At 40.6% G+C, this 24,596-nt stretch overlaps 1 protein-coding gene across 1 annotated transcript in view; it reads left to right on the plus strand.

Moving 5' to 3' along the window:
* The window catches only part of PKN2 (protein kinase N2), a 162,134-nt gene that overhangs the window by 94,095 nt on the left and 43,443 nt on the right, over window positions 1–24,596 (plus strand). The window contains exons 2-5 of the mRNA XM_089668904.1: window positions 3,890–4,187; window positions 12,301–12,455; window positions 13,429–13,549; window positions 13,848–13,993. Of these exons, the coding sequence (XP_089525030.1) occupies window positions 3,890–4,187; window positions 12,301–12,455; window positions 13,429–13,549; window positions 13,848–13,993 (720 nt within the window). The remainder of the gene's footprint in view (window positions 1–3,889; window positions 4,188–12,300; window positions 12,456–13,428; window positions 13,550–13,847; window positions 13,994–24,596) is intronic.

Raw genomic sequence — 24,596 nt, forward strand, 5'->3', positions numbered from 1 at the left:
TGGGTTATAGATATTTGCTAATCATTGCAGTTTGTTTTTATGTAGATTTTACATAGCATTCCACCTTTTTTGGGATTTCGGGTTGTAGAATGCAAAGATGAAAACTGACCATGCTGGGATGGTTGCGCTTCCATGCCTAGTGTGGTCAGTATGAAATGGGAAAACCCAGGGGACTGGCAGGATTACCAGGTTGTTTCATGCAAAGGAAGCAATACAGAAGAGAACAGGTTACTCTTTCATACAAGTATATAGTCCAGACATATCAGGGATATGAAATATTGGGGTGACATACTCCTTTAGCCACTTCCTGCCCGCAATGTACTGCAGCAGGGTGGCAGCTACAGGCAAAGCGACGCACACGTATGTCGCTCTGGCTGTACTAACACGCGACTCACGACTGCTGTGTCCAGCGGACTGAAGATCCCGCTGAACGGGACCTTGGCAATCACAATGTAAGCAAACCTGTTATGAATCAATCTCATTCCTAACGGCTCTGCTCCTCTTCCTAGTGTGCTGTGATTGGCCCACAGCTGTCACATGATACATGGGGCCAATCACAGCACCCTGTACCACATGTCCAGCTCCAGCCAATCACAGATCACCATCCTGAGCTGTCAAAACTTAACTCATTGACGGTTCATGACAGCAAGCTTTGCATTGCAGGAGAAATTGTTTATTTCCCCTGCAAAGCAAAGTGTTAAAAAAAAAAAAATCCCTGATCACCACCCCCCCCACAGTAGTACAATGTTACTATGGTAACATTCTACTATTCTGATAAACGTATTAGAAAAAAATACCTTGAATTTTTTTTTTTTTACTTTTTAGAATTTTTTATATTTTGCAGGCGAGCTGCAGCTCTTGGCAAAGCGACATAATCTTGTGTCACTTCCTATTTTGGGGTGTGAACGCACCTGTGCCCCCCGCTAGCCCCCCCGTTTGTGCCATGTTCATTCTTCTCTCCCTGGACCGAGTTAAAGCAATGCATTTTACACCCGTTAGATTAGCACATTTAACCCTATTAACCCATTGATCACCCTGTTACCCAGCCAGTGCCATTAGTACAGTGTCGGTATATAGAATTTTTCACTGATCGCTGTATTACTGCTACTAGCAACATTAGATAGCGTCATGGTCAGTAAGCGCCCCTCAAAGCCAGGGTCAACTAGTGTTCGATCACTCTCACGCTATAGGCCTCTGATCACCGCTATTGCTATTATAGTTTTTGTACGGATCAATATATTGATCACTAACTATACTAGTGCCTCCTTTGTATAGTGTCCCCAAAAACGCAGTGTTAGCAGCACCAGCCCTGTTCGCCAGCACTATCGTTTAGCCCCTCTGCTGTTTTTCACAGAAGATTTGTATCAATTGGTTGTGGGCCAAAGCAATTTATACGCACAACAATACATCCCCGCCCACCCAAATTCAGCTCTTGCCAGACAGTTCGCATGGAACCCTTTAACTGTTTCTGAATTTAAAACTTTTTTGGGCCAACCCTCAACATGGGCATTACAAAAAAGAATGAATTGCAGTCATATTGTTCCACAGAGCCAATTCATCATATGCCTGTGTTCTCTGCTGTTACATATATGCCCAACATGGACCAGCAATGTGCTGGTATGTCGCTGGACTTTGAGTGGTTATACTGGGATGTTGCCTGCAGCTACAGACATCATTCTAGTACCGCTTTTTTCAGCTGGTAGTCGGCATTCATGTACAAGGAATCCTAGTGTCCAATTAGCTACTGAATTGTTTTTATGAGCAGCGGGAAGGGACAAACCCTCTCCTCCTGCTGACTTCCACAGTTTTCTTGGGCACTCCTGTCCCACAAGGGAATCCGAGAATGCAGCCTGCAGTTCTGTTGGCTGACCATAGAGCTGATTAGAGCCCAAAATGACTCCAATCATCTCTATGTAGTCTAAGAAATCGAAGGCTGTGAGCATTTCATCACTTCAGTTTCACAGGATATAAACAGTGCCATTTGTAAATTGGGAAAGTATCTGATCACACCGATCTTAGTGAGATTATGTAAGGGCAGGGGAGATATCTAGAGTCTGATAGACCCCAGATTTCTCTAAAAAATATGACGATGCCCATTGAATTTATAGGGGATATTTGCATTCCCTGTGATAGCGTTAAAAGTGATAAAAAAAAAATGAAAGGCACATTGTAAAAATAATTTTAAAAAAATCAAAATGGGGGGGGGGGGGCCCCTTGTCCCCGAGTGTGCGTGTTGACCCCACGCCAGTATGTAAACAGCATGCATGTGAGCTATCGCCGCAAACGTCAGATCGAGGGCAGTAATTCTAGCACTAGACCTCCTGTGTAAATATAAATTGATGACCTGTAAAGGCTTTTAAAGCATTGCCTATCGATAATAAAACTGTACTTTGTTGTCATTGCACGGGCATGCACAATATTAAAGCATGTCATGTTTGGTATCTACTCAGCGTAACATCATCTTTTATACTGTATCAAACAATTGGGCAATATATTGTGTTTTTTTTGTGCATTAAAATTCTAAAAAGTGTATTTTTCCCAAAAGATTTGCGTTTGAAAATTCGCTGCGCAAATACTGTGTAACGTAAACATTTTCAACATCCAGGTTTTTTATTCTCTAGGGCCTATGCTTTAAAAAAAATGTTGGGGGTTCAAAGTAATTTTCTCGCAAAAAAACTGTGTCAGAAAAGTATATCAAAGAAAACTTTTCTTTTTACAAAAAATCCAATCTACATACAAAAGTGTCCAATATAAAAAAATTAAAGTGTCCCCAATGTTCTAAACCACATCCGTGAAACAATCTTTTTTTCTTCTTTCAAAAGTTATTCTCAATTCCGGAAGTCTGTAGTGATCATATACCTCAAAAAAAAACAAAAACTCAAAATAGTGTCATATCCTTTATACAAAAAATAATAAAATATATACCCCACACTTGTGCACAAAAAAAAAAAAAAAAATGTGAGAATAACAAGAGTATGGATATAGATGCATTCAACTGCGTGTCAGAAAAGGCTTGGTCTTCAAGAGTGGGTGATGTGTGCCATAAGCTTCTAATATTGGCCCTGAAATGCCAGGATAGTAGAAGCAACCCCTCCAAATGACCCCTTTTTGGAAAATAGACCCTCCATGGTATATGCTAAGAGGCATGGTGAGTGTTTTTCAGATCTCATTTGTTGCCCCGTGTACTTAAAAAAATAAGAAAGAAAACAAAAATCTGTAAAAATACTCACCATGCCTCTTATCAAATTCCTTGGGGTGTCTACTTTCCAGAAAGGGGTCATTTGGAGGGGGGTTGTACTATCCTGGCATTTTAGAGCCTCCAAAACTGATGGGTAGTGGGGCAGTGATATCAGGAAATATGCCCTTTTGAAAGCCTGGAGGTGGTCATTGGATTTTGGGGGCTCGTATGTAGCTAGGATGCCAAGTCTCTCACGTGGTATCCCCATATTCGGCAGAAGTAGGAGAATGTGTTTTGGGGTGTTATTCCACATATACCCATGGAATGTTTGGGCTATAATATATCATTAAAGTGGCAACTTTGCGTAAAAAAAAAAAAAAAAAAAAAAAATTGTAAAAAATGTTGAAAACCATTTTATATTTTTTTCCACTTCACAATTGTGTGCCACTTTATGTTGGTCTATCACATCAAATCCCAATAGAATAAATTTGTTTTTGGTTGTAACATGACAAAATGTGGAAAATTGTACATGAGTGAAGAACTTGTCCCCCCACCCCTACTGTTGCATTTTGACATTTGGAGTCTATTCCATCTCCCTAAATGCATAATATTGTGATGCCTATTCATTTATGAAATCTGTGTAGGTAGTTACAAGAACTGGAAGACTAGCTCTGTAGTAAAGTTGTCTGACTTTTTATATATTCTTTACAGGACACCAGAACCCACATTGCTCCTGAACCAATGGGGATTAATCAGAAAATAGACTTTTCAGACCCCATGTCACAGCCGAACTTGGATGAAATAAAGGATCAGATCAAGCGTGAAATCAGAAAAGAACTTAAAATCAAAGAAGGTGCTGAAAACCTCAGAAAAGTTACTACAGATAAAAAGAACTTGGCTTATGTGGACAATATTTTAAAGAAGTCAAATAAAAAGCTAGAAGAGTTGCATAATAGTCTTCAGGAACTAAATGCACATATTGTTGTGCGGGAAGCCGAGGATCTTCCAGGTAATCAAAAATAGTGAAAGAAGATGTTTGTGTAAAACTTGATCTACTAACAAGTATAGTACATAACCTGTATATACTGTTTTTTTTCCTTTTTATATGCATTAAGAGTACAATTTGTTGCAAAATTTTCAGCTATAATCTTGGATTCACTTTCTGTCAGTGGACACACGCACACGCACACACGCACACACACGCACGCACACACACACACACACACACACACACTCTGTATATTCCATAGGGCGCTCTTGTTAGATCCCAACCTCTGTGGCTATAGGATAAAGGTGATGGATGGGAGCAATAGCACTGTCTATTGTCTATTCTGATCTCATTTCCATGTGTAATAACGCTACAAAAAATTAAGTATATACAACATAACCTCAGAATAGACCAGGCCTATTCTGACACTTCTCACATATGTGTAAAAATCAGCATTTTGTGTGCTAGAAAGCCTCAAACATTATTTTTATTTAAGTGGAGGCCCTAGAGAATAAAATGGTGGAGGTTGCAATATTTTGTCACTAGGTATTTGCACAGTGGTTTTTAAAACACATTTGTTTGGAAAAAATACACTTTAATTACCTTTTTAGTGTACACAAACGCTAATAAATATATATTCATATTTTTTTTTATGATAAATAGATACCAAACATGTTATGCTTTAAAATTGCTCACACCTGTGTAATGGCGACAACCTATGGTACATTAAATTATCTTTAGGCGATGCTTTGAAAGCCCTTGTACGTTACCACTTACACAGGTTTACATAGGTCTGGTGCTAGAATTATTGCTCTCGATCTGACATTCCTGGTGATTCCTCACAGGTATGGTGTGAATTGCTGTTTACATATGCGTGCCGGACTGGCCTGTGCATTCACCTTTGCACGGGGGGGGGGGGCACTTTCAAACTTTTTATTTAAATTTTTATTTTTTTTACACTGTCATTGTTTTGAGACATTTGTCTGGAAGACTTGCAGCAAGATAAAGAAGATGTGCAAAGTGCTACAATTATGACTGTACTCATGTACTTAGAGAGTTTACAATCTATGGGACAAATCGTTTTTATTTCATTGATTTACATTTTAAACAATTAAACAGCGCTGTTAAAATGTATAAACTATAGTAAATAGCAAAATTGCATAAATGTTAGTGTAAATAAGTGCAACATTGCATTTCAGTAAGCAATCGTTAATGCTGCGCATAACAAATACTAGAAGTGTAAATATCAGTATCCATGCAATACCTTTTAATCTAAAAGTGCAGTGGTAATAAAACTAATAAAGTGCTTAATTCAACCACATATGTGCATCAATATTGCATAGAAAAGACTCCCATATATTCAAGTCTTATGTGCTCGGATTCCACTTAAATGGTTGAGATCTTGTGCATATAAACACTGTTATTCTATGTGCAACCAACTCCGTACCCTTCAGTGTTCCTCCACCTTTTGGCACACTTATGCTCTCTCCTCCTTGTTTGACCTATAGTGACAGGTTCAAACCACTCTCTTCCCTGTCAACCGGGCAGGTATTCTCTTTACAAAACAACTCTTCTCCACACTTTCACCATAACCTTGTTATTGTTATCCGCTATGTTCTGCAATGTCCTGCAGAGAGAAAATGCTCAACATAGTGTAGTATGTACAACCTTAAATATTTATTTAAAACCGAATGGACTGTTTAAAAAGTGTCCATCTGGGAACTGCAGTAGATAAGCTCTCAATTTTTCAAATCCAGCGTTTTGGGTCACTCGCAAAATGGTGGCTCATAAACTTCCGGTTTGCGGCTTGACGTCATCTGCCCACCCTACACGTTACGTCACAACACGTGACTTCATCAGAAGTTCAATCACGTGATGAAGTCACGTGTTTTTTAACCGGCATAACATATAATAAAATAGCTGGTATAGCAAAGAATCACGCTCCTTTTTTAAAATCAAATTTTGTGGCTTAGCAGTCTGAAATGAAGACCGTCACAGTTTTTGTTTTATCCAGCTGTATTTACTCAGTGCAACTTATCCAGCTGTATTTACTCGGTGCAACTTGTAACATTCAAGTGAAAGATATAATACCAACATGTCAATTTTTTTTAATTCAAAAACAATCAGTGAGTTGAAAAAGATCGTGATCGTTTGATGGTGACCATTGTGGACTGCAATTTTCAGGTCATGCCACAGATTTTTCAGTGGGGTTTAAGTCTGGGCTCTGACTAGGACATTCACCTTTTTCTTTCAACCACTGTGTGGTCATTTTACTGTGTGCTTTGGGTCATTGTCATGTTGGAAGGTAATCCTTCTCCGCATTGACAACTTTCTGGCAGAGAGCAGCAGATTTTTTTCAAGAATTAGAAGGAAAAATGGATGGGGCAAAATACCATCAATCCTGAAAAGTGCTCCAGTCCCTGCAGAACAGCCCCATAACAGGATATTACCACCTCCATGCTTTACTGTAGGAATGGTGTTATTTGGATGGTGAGCTGTATTGAATTTCCATCAGACATATTTTAGTATTGAGGCCAAATAATTAAATTTTAGTCTCATCTGTCCAATACACCTTTTTTCCATGTGGCCACAGAATCTTCAAGGTGTGTTTTGGCAAAGCCACATTTGTGATATTGTCTCATGTACACAGTGACCACTCTTTCTCATAAATTCCTGCAACTGCTTCAGTGTTGCTGTAGGCCTCTTGGTAGCCTCCCTGACCAGTTTCCTTCTTTCTCTTTCAGTTGGGAGCGACGTTCTGATCCAGGGAGGGTTCTAAATACCTTCCACTTCCTAATTATAGACTTCACTGTGCATTGATAAAACCTTTTGAAATTTGTATCCATCTCCTGACTTGTCTGTCCACAACTTTATCCCGGAGAGCTTTTGACAGAATTATGACTTCCAAATAAAAATTAAAAAAAAATGTATTGCAGGACTTAATTATAAGTGCATCTGCTCTTTTTTTAGTTTTTTTTTTATTTGTCCCACAGATATCTTTTGAGCCTGCCAGCGAGGTCTACCTTATGCAGTGATGGTGTGACACAGATGCTGCTCCTAAATTTAGAGCTGAGTTGACAATCCCTTGTAAACTGTGTCCATTTGCACTACAATGGAATCAGAAAATATAGGAAGGGGGTGTGGTGATCAGCATTGCCATTGCTGTTTGATAAGCTTGTAGCTTGCCAATCAGAGCCTGGCCACACCTACTATAACTACTGCATTTGTTGCTGAAACCCCCTCACATTGATCTACAGTGTATTAGGATGGGGGGGCATGTGGGACACAAATGAAGGATTCGATTCAGTCAGGTTAAAAAAAAAAAAAAAAAAAAAATTTAATTTATGTTGAGGATAGTACACCAAATAGTGACTGGATTTGGGGGCATGTTTAGAGTGTCATACAGGAGCTTTTCGTATATATTTTAATTTTATTTTTTTGTCACACTGTACAGGGTGTGTCGGGTTTTGTATTCTACAATCATGGAATTCTAATTGTGCTAATGATGTGAAAGTAAACGCGATACAAACCAAAACAAAATGAGGAATCAATATTTGCAGGTTGAGTGACCATAGGTTTTCTTGCCCTTTTGTGCTTGTTGCAGTATGCTGGGTTTCCTATACGTTTAAAGGGTTACTTCATCTTTCCCAAAAAACGGCTTATGCAGGTAGCGGGTGCCTGCGTCTTTGAGTAGAGTTGCATAAATGCCCTGCTGTAGGTGTTTTTAAGTTTGTTTTTTTGTTTGGTTTTTTTTTTTTTCCCCATCTCTGAAAGCAGGGTTGAAAAACTGAGATTGGCTAAACCGCCAGCTCCCACCACCACCCACCAACCCCACAAACGCTTGATTCAAATCCATGGGCATTAGCATTGCTGACAGATAACTAACTGCAGAACTACAGCAGCAGGGTTGAGAGAGTGTATGCTCGGGATTTTTTCCAGCCAGGCATCGGGAGGCACATAAATGGCACCAACACCTACAGCAGGAGCATTATTCAACTTTAATCAAAGTTTCCCTGTTTTTGTTTTTAATCTACAAGCATCTCTTACCTGCATAGGCAATTTTTTTTTGGGTGGGAAAGAACGAACCCTTTAAACTTAACTATAGCTAATGGATTAAACTGTTGCACTTTACCCTGAGCATCCAAAAACTGATGTGTTATTGCAAGAGAAGAATTGACATTTTAATTGGACTTTATAACATTTAGCTGGTAAGTGGGTTTTTTTGTTTTTTGACATTCACTTGACCGTACCAGTTGGCCTCATTTTAGACTGGGCCATATCTGATCTACTCATGAAGTTAATAAACATTGAAGAGCTTAGATTGTAAGCTCCTTGAGTGCAGGGACTGATGTGAATGTACAATATTATACTGTATGTTAAGCGTTGCATAAATTGTCACAAGTTTTTTAGGCATGTGTAAAAAAAACAAATGCTGTAAGTTAAAGCTTTCTGAAATATGTGCAGTTTAATTTTTATCAATTAACAAAATGAAAGTGAATGAACAGATGAGAAATCCAAATCCATATTTGACCCTTTTGACTTCAAACTAGCGTCTATTCTTCTAGGTAATCTTGCACTCAGTTTTTGAAGGAACTTTGCAGGTTGTGTGGTTTTAAACATCTTGCAGAACTAACCAGATATTCTGTGGATGTAGGCTGTCTAAAATCCTTCTGACTCTTCATGTAATCCCAGATAGACTATGTTCTTCTTTATGCTAAAGAGAGTTTTTAATGACATTTGACTGTATGTTTGGAGTGGTTGTCCTGCTGCAGAATAAATTTGGGGCCATTCACATGCCTCCCTGATGGTATGGCATGATGGATAAGTATCTTCCTGTATCTCTTAGCATTGAGAACACCACTTATCCTGACCAACTCTCCAACTCCAGTGTGCAGAAATGCAGCCCCCAAACTTGCAAGGAACCTCCACCATGCTTCACTGTTGTTGCCTGCAGACACTTATTTTACTGCTCTCCAGCCCTTCGGCAAACAAACTGCCTTTTGCTACCAGCAAATTTTGATTCATCAGTCCAGAACTCCTGCTACCATTTTTTTTCTACACCCCAGTTCCTGTGTTTTTCATGCATAGGTGAGTCGCTTAGCCTGGTTTGCACATCAAAGGTATGGCTTTTTGGCCACAAGCCTTCCATGAAGACCACTTTTGGCCAGATTTCTCTGGACAGTAGGATGGTGTTCCTGGGTCCCATTGTTTTTTGCCAGTTCTGTGTTGGCACTGTTGGACATCTTCCAATGACTAAGGTATGTAAGCATATGTCTCATCTGCAGCATAAAGTTTCCTTGGCCGACCACTGTGGTCCTCAGCGTTGCTTGTTTCTGCTTCTTCAAAAGCGCTTGAACAGCACATCAGTCTGCTTTGATATCTTTGCCTGGGAGAGATCTTGGAGATACAGTATAACAACCTTGTGTCTTGTTGCTGTGCTCAGTCATGCCATGGTATAAGACCTGTGACCTGAAACTGTATTCGACAACCTCACATTAGTAGCAGAGTTTGGCTGTTCCTCACCCAGTTGTAAGCCTCCTACACAGCAGTTTTTCAGTTGATGACCATTTCAACCTACATATGAACTTAAGGATCATCACCTGCCTGGTATAATTGGTTAATCCTACACCTAACTTTGATCCAAAAAATCTCAACTTTGTGCAAGTGTACAAAGTGGCGTCAAATCACCATAAATTTTTGCATAAGGGGTATTCACACCAAATATTGATTTGATTTCGATTTTTGTTCTGTTCGCTCACTTTGCTTATTGTAATCTGGTAAAAATAAGCAATTTTAAATATATATATATTTTTGAAAGCATTCTTACTTTACAGCATTTCTTCACACTTGCTTCAAATTTTACATAGTGAAGCTACAAAGTTTCACTTGTAATTTAATGTGCTCCAATATGTAGCTTCAGAGCTCTTGGCAATGTTTTACTTGTATGCAAGCAGCCAGCCTGAATTAACCAGATTTAATTACGTATTTGTATACATTTTGACTCGCCACCACCTCTGAATGTAATGCAGGCCACAGATGGCTCGAAAACCGGGTGTTTTTTCGTCCAATAAACGGAAAATCGGTCGTTCGTTAAACCAACGTAACCACCAATGATTACGAAAATTGGCCGACCAAGTCATAAAGTTCACCCCATATAACAGGCAAAACTTCTGTTCCTTCCAGATCACAGCTCATGCGCATATATTTTTTGTAAAAACGATCGTACTATTTGACCATCATTGACACGAAAAAGCAGACGTTTTCCAACATGACCGATAATCCAAAAGTGGAAAAATCGCGAAAACCGGCCGACGAATTAGCCCACTAACAGTGCGAAAATCGGCCGATTAATCTTTCTGACGAAAAATCGGATGATTTTCGAACAGTCTATGGCCGGCATAATGCTCCATACACAGTAGTGTTGTTGTTTATGAGCTCAAAAAACCTTAGAAAAAAGAAAGCTAAACATTAAAAAAAGCTAAACATTAAAAAAGCTAAAGAAAGAAAAACATTGATATTTTTGTGCGGCTTGTAATAGTGTTTTAGTAGCAATGTAAACACATTTAAGAGCGTCAGCATTTTGAGTGCTTTTTTCAGTACATGTGGGGGTGAGCTCAAAATAAGCTTTTAGGAGCATTAAGCTGGATTTTGTTTGTTTTTCTGCTGGGAAAAATCTCTCCAAAAAACTGTACAAAAACTTTTTTTTTTTCCTGCTCCTAAACACTGAAGCTTGAAAAATGCAACTAGCCTAAAATAGTGTGCATGGATATAAAGGATAACACTATTTTAGCTTCTAGGAGCACAGAAAAAAATGTTGTTGTGCATGGAGCCTAAGGCCCCTTTCAGACGGGGCGGATCAGTCAGCGTGATCCGCCTGCTCAGCGGGGGATCGCTCCACTGATCCCTGCTGAGCAGGCAGATGATAGGTCTCCATCCGCTCTCCTGCTGCAGGGCGGACACAGACCGTGCCCACTGATTTCACCCATTCACTGTCCATTTCCACCTGATTGCCATCTGATCCTCTGGACACATTATGCTGTGTGTAGCAGTATGTGTCCCGAGAATAAGCAGAGATTCTCATTAGTCAAAGATGACCTTTTGGTGTTACATAGCTTCCGGGGCTGTTTACAACTGTATGGATCAGTACATCAGCAGCTGTGGGGAGCAGATAATTCTAAGCAAATGCATATAAGTTTAGAGGGGATGCGAAGAGCTAGGAGACTGTTAGGAAGCTCTATATGGAAGCTCTATATGGAGATACCCCTTTAAATTAAGTTTTGTAGAACAATTTAACATTCTCCCAATCCCCCAGTCCCTGCTGCACCTACCTCCATTAGTGATGCATTTTCACGCCACACAGCCTGGTGCAGCAGTCTTGGGGTTTGAAACCGGTTTTCCAGCATTCCTAGGAAACGAATAGAAATGCCAGCACAGTTTTCAAATGCTAGAACTGCTGCACTGGGCTGCATGGAAGTGGAAAGTGTAGCGCCAACAGAGGTAAGTTCAGTGGAGAAAAGGGGGAGGGTGTAGTGTGTGTGTTCGCCACCTCCCAGAAGAAGAAAATGAATAGGTGAACCCAACACTTTAAATATGATGGTCGTCTCTGGGCTGAACAGGTCCTCTTACAAATGTGTTTGTGTTTCTCAAGTAAGTATGTTCCAGGCTCATGCTGTTGTATGTTATTTTAAAGTCGTGTGGCATACTGCTTTGTCTCTGCCTGATCATCTTTGATTTTATGTTTTCACCTTTTTGATCAGCCATTGTCTGCCCGCTAATGACCTTCAGCTTACCTTTCTGAACAAGACATAGCTTATCTTTTTACTCTGAATAAGCTAGTCTGCATCCTGCTGCTTATTTAACTCTCTATTGATTGCCTTTGGCTTTCTCTTTTTCTTTTAAAGTTGCTTTTAAATGGAGCAACTGGCTCTGAAAGGACATGCCATGCTACACGTCATTGAACGTGTTTACTCTGTACTTACTGCGTTTTCTTTCACATTTTTTTTTTCTTTCTTCTTCCACCCACACATTCATTAACCTTTTTATTGCTTGTTAGGTTTACCAAAACAATAGCGCTCAACATTGCATCGGTAAACATAGTCTTTGTAATCAGCAAAAATTTGTTTAACATTTCCAGATTGTCCCAAGACACCAGACACTCCGAAAAGTGACTCCGGCTCATCAGCGCACAATGGAAGGCTCATAGCTTTGCAGAAGCAGTTAGACATTGAGCTGAAAGTGAAGCAGGGTGCAGAGAACATGATACAGACCTATTCTAATGGTCCCTCAAAAGTAAGTAGAGGTTTAAGGAATTAGGTTTTCCTTGGCCTCCAGAAAGGAGAATTTTTTTTCCTTTTGCAACAGTCCATGGTCAAATAAATGATAGAGTTCTACAGAAGCTTCTTAACATTTGTGTTTGATTTTGCTCTCCTAAGAACACTTGCCAGATACTATTTTTTTTTTTTTTTTTTTTTTTTTTTTTGAGAGATTAGTTATGTTGTTAAAGGACATTGTCACCATGAAAAGGACCCCAGCTTATTGACTTGTATTAGTATTTGCATTTATTCAGGGCTCTGGGTTTTTTTTTATATAGGGAATCACATATGTGGAATTTTAACTTTTTGTTATTAGAGACCTGAGCACTAACCAGTACAGCAGGCAGTTTAGAGCCTCTGTGATTGATTGGATATTTGACATGTCCATTTGGCTAATTATTAGAGCAGGTGAGAATACATTGGCAGCATGTGTCATGAAATGGGCCACCTAATGTTCAATGTTTTTATATATCCCATGAAGTTTACCTGTATCTGTTTGTGGGTCTTACCATTTTTATGTATTTTTTTTGTCTTCACATTAAACACATTTGTACATTATAACATTTTATTATAGGACGTTCAGTACAGTACATGTAATAGGGGTTTTACACAGGCATCATCACAGATGAATACATCTGGTGCTGTTAGAAATGTGATTTTCAAATCAGTATAGAAGGGAGCTTCAATTTTACAAAACGGCTAAAAGCCTAGTAAGGAAAAGATGCTGGGCAGACATCCTGCATGTTGTCCCAGAGTGCAAAATCTGTTCTTGGTATAGTGGGTTCAAGAAATCGGGCAGTTTGTGGTTTCCTTCGGTCTGAGTTCTGTTTGTTGTATAGTAACTAGACTCTACTGCTTTGTAGAGTTGCCCTGTTTGAATTTTTGGAACATGCATAAAGAGGGTTTTTTTTCACCTGCCATTTGATTATCCTTGTTACTTGTTTTTACAGGATAGAAAGCTGCTTGGGACTGCCCAGCAAATGCTACAAGACAGCAAAACAAAAATAGAAGTAATACGTATGCAGATTCTTCAGGCAATGCAGCAGACAAATGAAATGTCTTTTGATAATGGTAAAGGATCAAAAAATTCTACATCCAATTTTGTAAAGCAATCACATATTAAAGTGTTAGCTGGGTATAAAAAAAATGAAGGAGTTATGAGAAATGTAATTGTGTTTTTTTTTTTTTTTTTTTTTTTTTTTTTTTTTTTTTTTTTTAATGAGGACAAATTGTGGTGCGTGTGTGTGGGGTCCCCCCCCCCCCCACGTGTTTTTTTTGGGGGGGAGGGGGGGCTGCGCCAACATAAGCAGTTCATGCTTGATGTTGAATTCTAAGAGATGTTTTCACGTGTGTGTTGTCTGTCTTGCAGCAAAACCTGTGATTAGTCCACTTGAGCTCCGAATGGAAGAATTGCGACACCACTTCAGGATAGAATTTGCAGTGGCTGAAGGTGCAAAAAATGTTATGAAGCTGCTCGGCTCTGGGAAAGTTACAGACCGGAAAGCCCTCTTCGAAGTAAGTGTTCATTGCTTTTTGGTTTATCTAAACGAATGAATAGCTTACCTTCCACTAATGGGTATGTTAAACGTGGAAGAGAATTGCACCAACACACATTGTAGTTTTTAAATGAAATGTGGATCATCTTCCCACCACCAGCAACTAGAATGGTAAGGCTCCCTAGTGCACCTTCAAAAATGGTCCTTTTTAGTTGATGGTAAAAAGAGCAAGGTCTTCTCCATGGTGATCAGGGAGCCCATGGCTCTAAAGTTATACAGTACTTGAAGCCCTTCTATAAAGTGAACCGGTTACCTTGCCCAGAAAAACTATATTAAGTTCACTTTATAAAAGTACATTTGCTAATGCAGAGTCATACATCAGAGCTAAAGATACGTTTCCTGTTTGCTGTAAATTAATCAAACGTAAATTAATCAGTCTGCCATATAGTTTAACCTTTAACAGTTTTACCTGCCAAAGTATTTAACTGTCTATCCAGTCCTAAGATTTGCACAGCCCTCCTAGACTGTACATTCATCATGGTGATTTGAATTTTCCAGATGAGCAGTAAAGCGTGTTAATCTGTCCACCACCCGGCCTTTGATTGAACAATGAAGGATCAGCAGCAGTTGACTCCGGTGCTCTCTCCTCCTTTCAGTGTGTTCTTGTCAACACTTTTTGCATGCCACATACCTGGTTGGCTGCTAGTGATGCCCCTCCCTCTCCCCCTATGTTGCTGTGTAGAAGATTACGAGAGTACAATACCAAATCAAATTCAGAAACATTAGCTGCTTTCTAAAATGTTAATTTTCAACAAATACACATCTGTTAATTTTTTAACACACCAAGCACAAGTCAATTTAATTTTTAAAATCTCAACTCCAAGAATATATAAAAAAAATCAGATTTTTTTCCCGTTAAATCATTAAAGGTTGTTGCACATACTATTGCATGCACTACACCATAATTTATCCCTTGCTGGCTCAGGTTAAACTGGGTTTGGCGTTATTCTAGGGTGGAGTAATGTTTGATTTTAAAGTTTATTTTAGGTGATTCCCTGCCCATTTCTTACCAATATCCAGATGCTAAAGCACCCTTACAGTTTACATAGGCTTTAATTGTATACTGAATGAAGATCAATCAGCACAGTTACTAAATAGAAAAAAAAAATCTTTAGACTTCTAATCAAATTTTGCAAGCAGCCACAGAGTAAATATGCCAAGTGCTTGTTTTCCTTAACTAACGTAGAGCTAGGTATGACTTAAAGGTTCTTTTATACTATGTTTGTCCTTGGTTAACTTGTTAAAGGGAACCTGTTACCAGTATGCAGTGGAGGCTTCCATATTGTGGGTAGAACAGGGACCCTGGAGACCAAAAATACTTGGTCATTGAAGTCTCTGTTTACAGCCTCCTTGACTGCTGTTTCACCAGTCATTGTCAGGTGGCACCTGTAACTAAATCATCCAGCAGTAAACGCTAAAAGTGCCTCTGTTTGTTTCTGTGTGAGAAGAGTATTTGTGTGATCTACAGTCGGGTCCATAAATATTGGGACATCGACACAATTCTAACATTTTTGACTCTATACACCACCACATTGGATTTAAAATGAAACGAACAAGATGTGCTTTAACTGCAGACTGTCAGCTTTAATTTGAGGGTAGTTTACATCCAAATCAGGTGAACGGTGTAGGAATTACAACAGTTTGCATATGTGCCTCCCACTTGTTAAGGGACCAAAAGTAATGGGACAGAATAATAATCATAAATCAAACTTTCACTTTTTAATACTTGGTTGCAAATCCTTTGCAGTCAATTACAGCCTGAAGTCTGCAACGCATAGACATCACCAGACGTTGGGTTTCATCCCTGGTGATGCTCTGCCAGGCCTCTACTGCAACTGTCTTCTGTTCCTGCTTGTTCTTGGGGAATTTTGCCTTCAGTTTTGTCTTCAGCAAGTGAAATGCATGCTCAATCGGATTCAGGTCAGGTGATTGACTTGGCCATTGCATAACATTCCACTTCTTTCCCTTAAAAAACTCTTTGGTTGCTTTTGCAGTATGCTTTGGGTCATTGTCCAACTGCACAGTGAAGCGGCGTCCAATGAGTTCTGAAGCATTTGGCTGAATATGAGCAGATAATATTGCCGGAAACACTTCAGAATTCATCCTGCTGCTTTTGTCAGCAGTCACATCATCAATAAATACAAGAGAACCAATTCCATTGGCAGCCATACATGCCCATGCATGACACTACCACCACCATGCTTCACTGATGAGGTGGTATGCTTAGGATCATGAGCAGTTCCTTTCCTTCTCTATACTCTTCTCTTCCCATCACTCTGGTACAAGTTGATCTTGGTTTCATCTGTCCATAGGATGTTGTTCCAGAACTGTGAAGGCTTTTTTAGATGTCATTTGGCAAACTCTAATCTGGCCTTCCTGTGTTTGAGGCTCACCAATGGCTTACATCTTGTGGTGAACCCTCTGTATTCACTCTGGTGAAGTCTTCTCTTGATTGTTGACTTTGACACACATACACCTACCTCCTGGAGAGTGTTCTTGATCTGGCCAACTGTTGTGAAGTGTGTTTTCTTCACCACGGAAAGAATTCTTCAGTCATCCACCACAGTTGTTTTCCGTGGTCTTCCGGGTCCTTTGGTGTTGCTGAGCTCACCGATGCGTTCCTTCTTTTTAAGAATGTTCCAGACAGTTGTTTTGGCCACGCCTAATGTTTTTGCTATCTCTCTGATGGGTTTGTTTTGTTTTTTCAGCCTAATGATGGCTTGCTTCACTGATAGTGACAGCTCTTTGGATCTCATCTTGAGCGTTGACAGCAACAGATTCCAAATGCAAATAGCACCCTTGAAATGTGATGAAAAATTATGGCATAAGGGTAAAGCGAGCGCTCATAGTTCAGCTGCTGGAACACTCTAAGGAATCACTGGACCTTTAAGCAAGAATAATAATATATAGTGCAGCGCTGGTGTATTAATTAAAAAAAGAACATGCTAAAATGAATACAAATAAAATAGTTCATAAAGTCCTTCCACAATTAAGTGACCATAGGTGTATGAAGGTCTTCCTCCTTATAAAGGTGACTGGTATCGGATAGAAAAAATGCGCACTCACCGACCGCACATTTTAAATGCGCCTTTGTGCACTCTTATGCAGATGACCAGCCAGACATGCAGATCCTAAGGACACATGGACCATCCCTCTCAAATACTGACATCGGCCTTGGGTGCAGTACCTCCAGGTATATAGAGCCCTTTCGTTCCAAAAGATAGGCAGGCAGGGGTCCCCCTCCTGCTTCCAGGTACCCCAGAAATGGTAGATGCAGATCGTCGGCGCCTGTAAACCACGTGACAGAGCACAACGGGAGGGGCGGGGAGCACCCTTGAAATGAACTCTGGACCTTTTATCTGCTCATTGTAATTGGGATAATGAGGGAATAACACACCTGGCCGTGGAACAGATGAGAAGCCATTTGTCCCATTACTTTTGGTCCCTTAACAAGCGGGAGGCACATATGCAAACTGTTGTAATTCCTACACAGTTCACCTGATTTGGATGTAAATACCCTCAAATTAAAGCTGACAGTCTGCAGTTAAAGCACATCTTGTTTGTTTCATTTCAAATCCATTGTGGTGGTGTATAGAGACAAAAAATGTTAGAATTGTGTCGATGTCCCAATATTTATGGACCTGACTGTAGGAGCCCCAATAAGAGTCTGTGACAGCAAGACATGATATATACTTTGAATTCTTTTGGTAAATAAAGTATGGTGCAAACGTTTTAAGCAGGTGTGAAGAAATGCTGTAAAGTAAGAACACTATATTCATTTTTATCAATTTACAAAATGCAAATAGAAGAAAAATCTAAATCAATACAATACTGGTGTGACTACCCTTTGGCTTCAAACCTGCATCAGATCTTACACGTGCACACTTTAATCCTACAAAATTCCTGATTTTGTGCACGCGGACAGAGTCGGGTGTACAGCCCTGGCCAAAAGTTTTGAAAATTATATACAAATATTAATTTTCACAAAGTCTGCTGCCTCAGTTTTTATGATGGCAATTTGCATATGCTCCAGGATGTTATAAAGAGTCATCAGATGAACTGCAATTAATTGCAAAGTCCTCTTTGCCATGAAAATGAATTTAATTCCCCCAAACAATGTCCACCTCTTTTCAGCCGTGCCACAAAAGGACCAGCTGACATAATGTCAGTGATCTTCTCGTTAACACTGGTGTCGGTGTTGGCGAGGACAAGGCTAGAGATCACTCTGTCATTCTGAGTAAGCATGACAAACTAAAAGGAGGGTGGTACTTGAAATCCTTGTTCTTCCTCTGTTAACCATGGCTGCACATCATTGTGCTTTGCACAAAAAAGGGATTCACAGGCAAGGATATTGCTGCTACCAAGATTGTACCTAATTCAACCATTTATCAGATCATCAAGAACTTCAAGGAGAAAGGTTCAGTTGTGAAGAAGGCTTTAGGGTGCCCAAGAAAGTCAAGCAAGCATCAGGACAGTCTCCTAAAATTGATTCAGCTGCGGGATTGGGGCACTACCAGTGCAGAGCTTGGTCAGGAATGGCAGCAGGCAGATGTGAGTGCATCTGAACGCATAGTGAGGCGAAGACTTATGGAGGATGGCCTGGTGTCAAGAAGGGCAGCAAAGAAGCCATGTCTCTCCAGGAAAAACATCAGGGACTGACAGATATTCTGCAAAAGATATTGGACTGCTGAGGACTGGGGTACAGTCATTTTCTTTGAATGCCCTTTGCGATTGTTTTGGAGGACCTGGAAAAAACCTTGTTCGTAAAAGAAAAGGTGAGCTCTACTATCAGTCCTGTGTCATGCCAACAGTAAAGCATCCTGAGACCATTCATGTGTGGGGTTGCTTCTCAGCCAAGGGAGCGGTTCACACTGGCACGATTTGGGATCAGACTTGTGAGACCCCAAGTCGCATGACATGTGAAATACCATGTTATTCAATGAGAGCTGTCTTAATTCGCACTACTGAAGTCACTCTGACTTTAGAAAAGTTTCCTGTACTACTTCCAGGCGAGTTCTATTAAAGTATATGGGTGCAAGTTGGATAGAAGTCGCCTCCAAGTCGAATCCTCATCTTTATTGATGTAATTTGGATCCAACATTACAGGAAGATTACCCAGGCATTTCCTGAAAGTTGCTTCATAGTAGTACTCAAGTTGCCTGGCAAAGTTGCACGACTTTCAGGTAGCAGTAGTGTGAACCAAGACTAAGAACACAGCCATGAATAAAGAATGGTACAAAAACCTCCTCTGAAAGCAACGTCCCAACCATTCAAGAACAGTTTGGTGACAATTCCTTTTCCTGTATGATGGAGCACCTTGCCATAAGGCAAAAATGATAACTTAAGTGGCTTTGGGAACAAAACATCGAATTTGGGCCCATTGACAGGAAATTCCATTGACCTTTTTAAAGCGATACTAAAGGTTCATTTTTTTTTTTTAAATGACAAACATGTTATACTTACCTGCTCCGTGCAGTGGTTTTGTACAGTGCAGCTTGGATCCTCTTCTTCTCAGGTCCCCTGCTGGTGCTCCTGGCTCCTCCGTTCTGTTGGGTGCCCCCATAGCAAGCAGCTTGCTATCGGAGCACCCAAGCAGGCATGTCCTCATGCTGCTGATCCATGTGTCCATTCACACGCAGAGCCATGGCTTAGCCTTGCCCCTTCTCTCTCCTCATTGGCTGACTGACTGGGGATGGGGCCAAGGTAAGTATTGAGGGGGCTGGGGGCACTGCTGCACACAGGTTTTTTACCTTCATGCATGAAGATGAAGAAGAAAACCTTGAGCGTTTACAACCACTTTTAATCCCATTGAGAACTTGTGGTCAATTCTCAAAAGGTGGGTGAACAAATAAAAAAAAAAATAACTAAATTGACAAACTCCAAGCACGGATTATGCAAGAATGGGTTTCCATCAGTCAGGATATGGCCCAGAAGTTGATTGATAGCATTAAAGGGCAAATTGCAGAGGTCTTGAAAAAGAAGGGTCAACACTGCAAATATTGACTCGGCATAAACTTAACCTCCCTAGCGGTATGATTATGTCAGTATTTCTGTGCTCAAAGCAGTACAATTTCAATGGAAATATGTTTTTTTATTTTAGGCCTGTAATTCTTAGGAATAACTCACTGAAATCTGTTTAAACAAGAGTCTAGTAGACATCCTTGGTGCAATAAAGTTTAATAAATCATAAATTATAATATGATTAAATAATGTAATCAAATCAAACACACGGAACTCTGTCCAAACAATATTATATAGACACTGCATATTCTAGAAAACATCACGGGTGTGGTATGTTTTGAAACACGGGACTGCACAATGTCCGACATTGCAATCAGGACAGTGGAATCTCGTTTCCTTGCAAATTTTTTTTACACTCATCTCGCCGAGAGCAACATACCACGCACATCTGTGTAGGTGCTGCCTTTTTTTTTGGGTTGGTGGGATGTGGTCCATAAAATGACGTCCAGTCAGATGTTCTGGTTTGACAACTCCCACAGCACGTCGTCCGGATCTACCCACAGACACTGATGTTGTTTGATGTTTGAGGAAAATGGATTCCGCCACTTTCCAGATAAAGTCCACATGAACCACAGGCTTGTCACTGTTTTTTGCAAAACAGAATATAGGCATTCCACAAGCACTGTTTCAGAAGATGCCGGAAAATCTTTTTATAGTATTTCCTCTGCTGCTTTCTCATCGCCGGATAGAATGTCATAGCTTGGTCAGCTCAGTCGACACCTCCCATGGTGCTGTTGTATTCAATAACAACCTGTGGCTTCTGGAATTTTTTTCCCACCTTTTTGTTTGTACCATCACTGTGGAGGCATTGTGAATGGTACTCATTAGGCACACATCCTTCTTGTCCCGCCATCTCAGTGCAATCATTTTGCCTTTCTGCCAGGCAACGATTTCTCCCGACTTCAGTTTGTTTTTTGCAGACATCAATGGCAGGTTGCGCCAGTTAGCCCGAACGGTTCCATATGTATCCATTTTATCCATTTTGGGCTGAAGAACCTCGTAAAGTTCTGGAGAGGTGTAGAAGTTGTCCGTCGTTACACAGTAGCCTTGGTTTAGCAGAGGCTCAATCGGTGACAGGACGGAAGATCTTGCCATTCCGTAGTTGCTGTACTTGGGATCAAATTTTGTGCCTTTGCCAGTGTATATAACTGTGTTCCAGATGTAGCCAGTAGAGGATTTGCACAGCAGGCAGGATTTGATGCCAAATCATGCTCTCTTGGATGCGGTATACTGTATCCAGCTGAGCCTTCCTTTGTAGGCCATTAGCCTTTCGTCTTTGCTAACGTCTCTCTCTGGCACATAGCTCTGCTGGAAATTTCTGACAATTATTTGGGCGACTTCCCAAATTTTTTTTTTAGCTTTTGGGAGCCTGATGAGTCAATTCATCAAAATCTTCATTATTTGCGAAGTGCAATAATTTCATAATAAGGGAAAAGCTGTACTCTGACATGACGGTGCCAAAGAATGGTGCGGCGAGCATTTTGTTTGTGGTCCAGTACCACTTCTGCAGTGGTTTCCCCACCACTCCTTGTAGAATAATTAAGCCGAGAAACAGCCAAATGTCCTCTTTTGGTGACAGGCTCCCACTTTCTGCTTTGTGAAAACCTGCTATATGGAGCAGCTAGTTGTTGCGCTGCGAACCTATTTGTCTCCGTCACGATAATTTCAATAACCTCATCTGTCAGAAACCATTCCAAGTACGCCAAGGGGTTGTCACCTTCAACTTGGATTTTCATACCGGGTGCGCCGGTAAATGGAAATCTTGGTGGCGCTGGCGTATCACAATAGTACACCACGTGCGCAGATCACTCACGTCAATCTCAGGTTTGCCACTGTCTTTACTTTCTGAGGTAAAGTTACAATGTATGCACTAGAGTAACACTTTATTTTGACACTGATCTATTTTTATAACTCCCGCCTCCTGCAAGCCCCGCCCCCCGATGGCACGGCAGGCTCACACTGATCACACTGATCAGCGTGAGATACCAGGGAAGGAGACTGGATGGACTGAGGGGATGGCTGCATGCGTCTCGGGACACGGATCGTGACCAGGTACTTAGTTTGCGGTGACCCAAAGTCTGGCTCGGGGTTACCGCTTTTGACAGCTAGATTTAACCCCGAGCCTGACCGGTGAAACCGCTAGGGAGGTTAATGCAATTTGTCAATAAAGGCCTTTGACAATTATGAAATGCTTGTAATTCAGTATATCATAGTAACATCTGACAAAGCCCTAAAAACACAGAAAAAAGAGAAGGAAGGTGCTTGAGTGTAAATTGTCATAAATTCTTATTAAAACCGAAGCTGAAATGCACCCTCATGATGGTAATAAAAAGCAGGCACATCTGAGTCTGTGCATTGATGAGGCATCCTCTGCCACTGTTTATAGCCGTCGCTGAATGGTGAGGGGGATCCAATTCGAGGATTGGAATGCATTTGGAGCGCAAGTGACCGGGGCGCTCAGCAAGGTGATGTCACCGGAAAGGACTTGAGCGTTTCGGAGCATATGCACATCGACTGGCGTTGGGCAAGCTCCTTTCTCAAGCTAATCTACACCCATTGGAACCTTCCTTCTCTCTTTTGCATGTATTTGTTGATTGCTTCCTCTCTCTACAAGAAGCCTTGCCATGAATTATATATTGTCTGTTTGCTCCACTGACACTACTCTTGGATGTGATTGTGTCATCACATCTTAAGGCTACTGTTTGCAGGGATATACCAGTCTGCGCCGGGACCACATATCTTTTATGTATTTCTCAAAAAACACTGAAGCAGAAGACTTTGTGGAAATTAATATTTGTGTCATTCTCAAAACTTTTGGCCGGGGCTGTATGATTAACCAGGTATACCAAGATGGTGCAAGTGATCATCAATTTCATATGTAGGTTGAAACAGTTATCAACTGAAACAGGAACAGCTGTGTAGGAGGCCTAAAACTGGGTGAAGAACAGCCAACAGTTTCATGTCACGGGTTATACACCATGGCAAGACTGAACACTGCAACAAGACACAAGGTAGGTATACTGTAATGGCAAGGTCTCTCCCAGGCAGAGATTTCAAAGTAGACTGGGGTTTCAAGATGTGCTGTTCAAGCTTTTTTGGAAAAGCACAAAAAAGGGCACCGTTGAGGACAGTAGATGCAGTGGTCAGCCAGGGAAACTTAATGCAGCATATGAGACACATCATGGTTACTTCCTTTCCACAGCAAAAATGTCCAGCAGTGCCATCAGCACAGAAGTGGTGAAGGCCAGTGGGACCCAGGTACACCCATCTACTGTCTAGAGAGGTCTCGTCACACGTGGAGTTCATTTTAAGAATTGCAGTCATAAAGCCATACCTCCAACGTGGAAACAAGGCTAAGTGACTCACCTTTGCACAAAAAACGGAACTGGTGTGCAGAAAAATGGCAGCAGGTGCTCTGAACCGATGAGTCAGTTTTTTGGCCAAAGGCTGTAGAGCGATGCAATGAGTATCTGTAGGCAACAGTGAAGCATGGTGGAGGTTCCTTGCAAGTTTGGGGCTGCTTTTCTATAAATGGAGTTGGAGATTTGGTCAGGATCAGTGGTGCCCTCAATGCTGAGAAATACAGACAGATACTTCTCCATCTTGGCATACCATCTGGGAGCCAAATGATTGGCCCCAAACTTACTCTGCGGCAGGACAACAACCCTCAATGTACTGTCAATATCATTAAGAACTGTCTTCAATGTAAAGAACAAAGAGTCGTCCTGAAAGTGATGGTTTGGCCGCCATAGAGACCTAATCTCAACATTGAGTTTGTCTGGGCTAACATGAAGAGACAGAAGGATTTGAGGAAGCTTACATCCACAGAATATCTGTGGTTAGTTCTCCAAGATGTTTGGAACAATCTGTCTGCCGAGGTCCTTCAGAAACTGTGTGCAAGTGTACCTAGAATAATTGATGCTGTTTTGAAGGCAAAGGGTGGTTGCACCAAATATTGATTTGGATTTCTTTTCTGTCCATTTGCTTTCCATTTTGTTAATTGATAAAAATAAACTTTTAGCGCTACTTTTTCTGATAGCATTTTAAATTTTTTCATACCTGCCTACAAACTTTTGCACAGTAGCATATTTTCAATTGGTTCAGAATTAAAAGTATAGTGTGCAAGCATGCATTTTAGGGATTTCTTGCAGTGTTTTCTCTAAGCCCTGGATCACACTGGTGTGTTTCACAGTTTCAAATCGCATGACAAGTTGCACCCTATTGTGGGCAATGGAACCTTCTAAATCGTTGTGACTCCCAACTCTGCAGTTCCACACTGATTTGGGGAAAAAGGTTCCTGCACGATTTGTGTGATTTCAGATGTGACTTGCATGTAGTTGCACAGATGTCAAGCAAGTTGAACGTATAATCGCACTGACCTGCGGCTTTGGAATCATACTACTTTTAGTGAAAGAACACCATTTCAAAGCTGCTTTCAGTGTGAACCAATCTACAACAGATTAACTTGGATTTTGCGTTTTATTTAAAAACAACTGATCTCTTTAGGTTCTATGGATATTAAAACAAAAAATTTGATAGAC

Source organism: Staurois parvus, unplaced genomic scaffold (assembly GCF_062004578.1).
Source record: "Staurois parvus isolate SC_StPar_1 unplaced genomic scaffold, SC_StPar_1.0 ptg000066l, whole genome shotgun sequence".
Taxonomy (NCBI): domain Eukaryota; kingdom Metazoa; phylum Chordata; class Amphibia; order Anura; family Ranidae; genus Staurois; species Staurois parvus.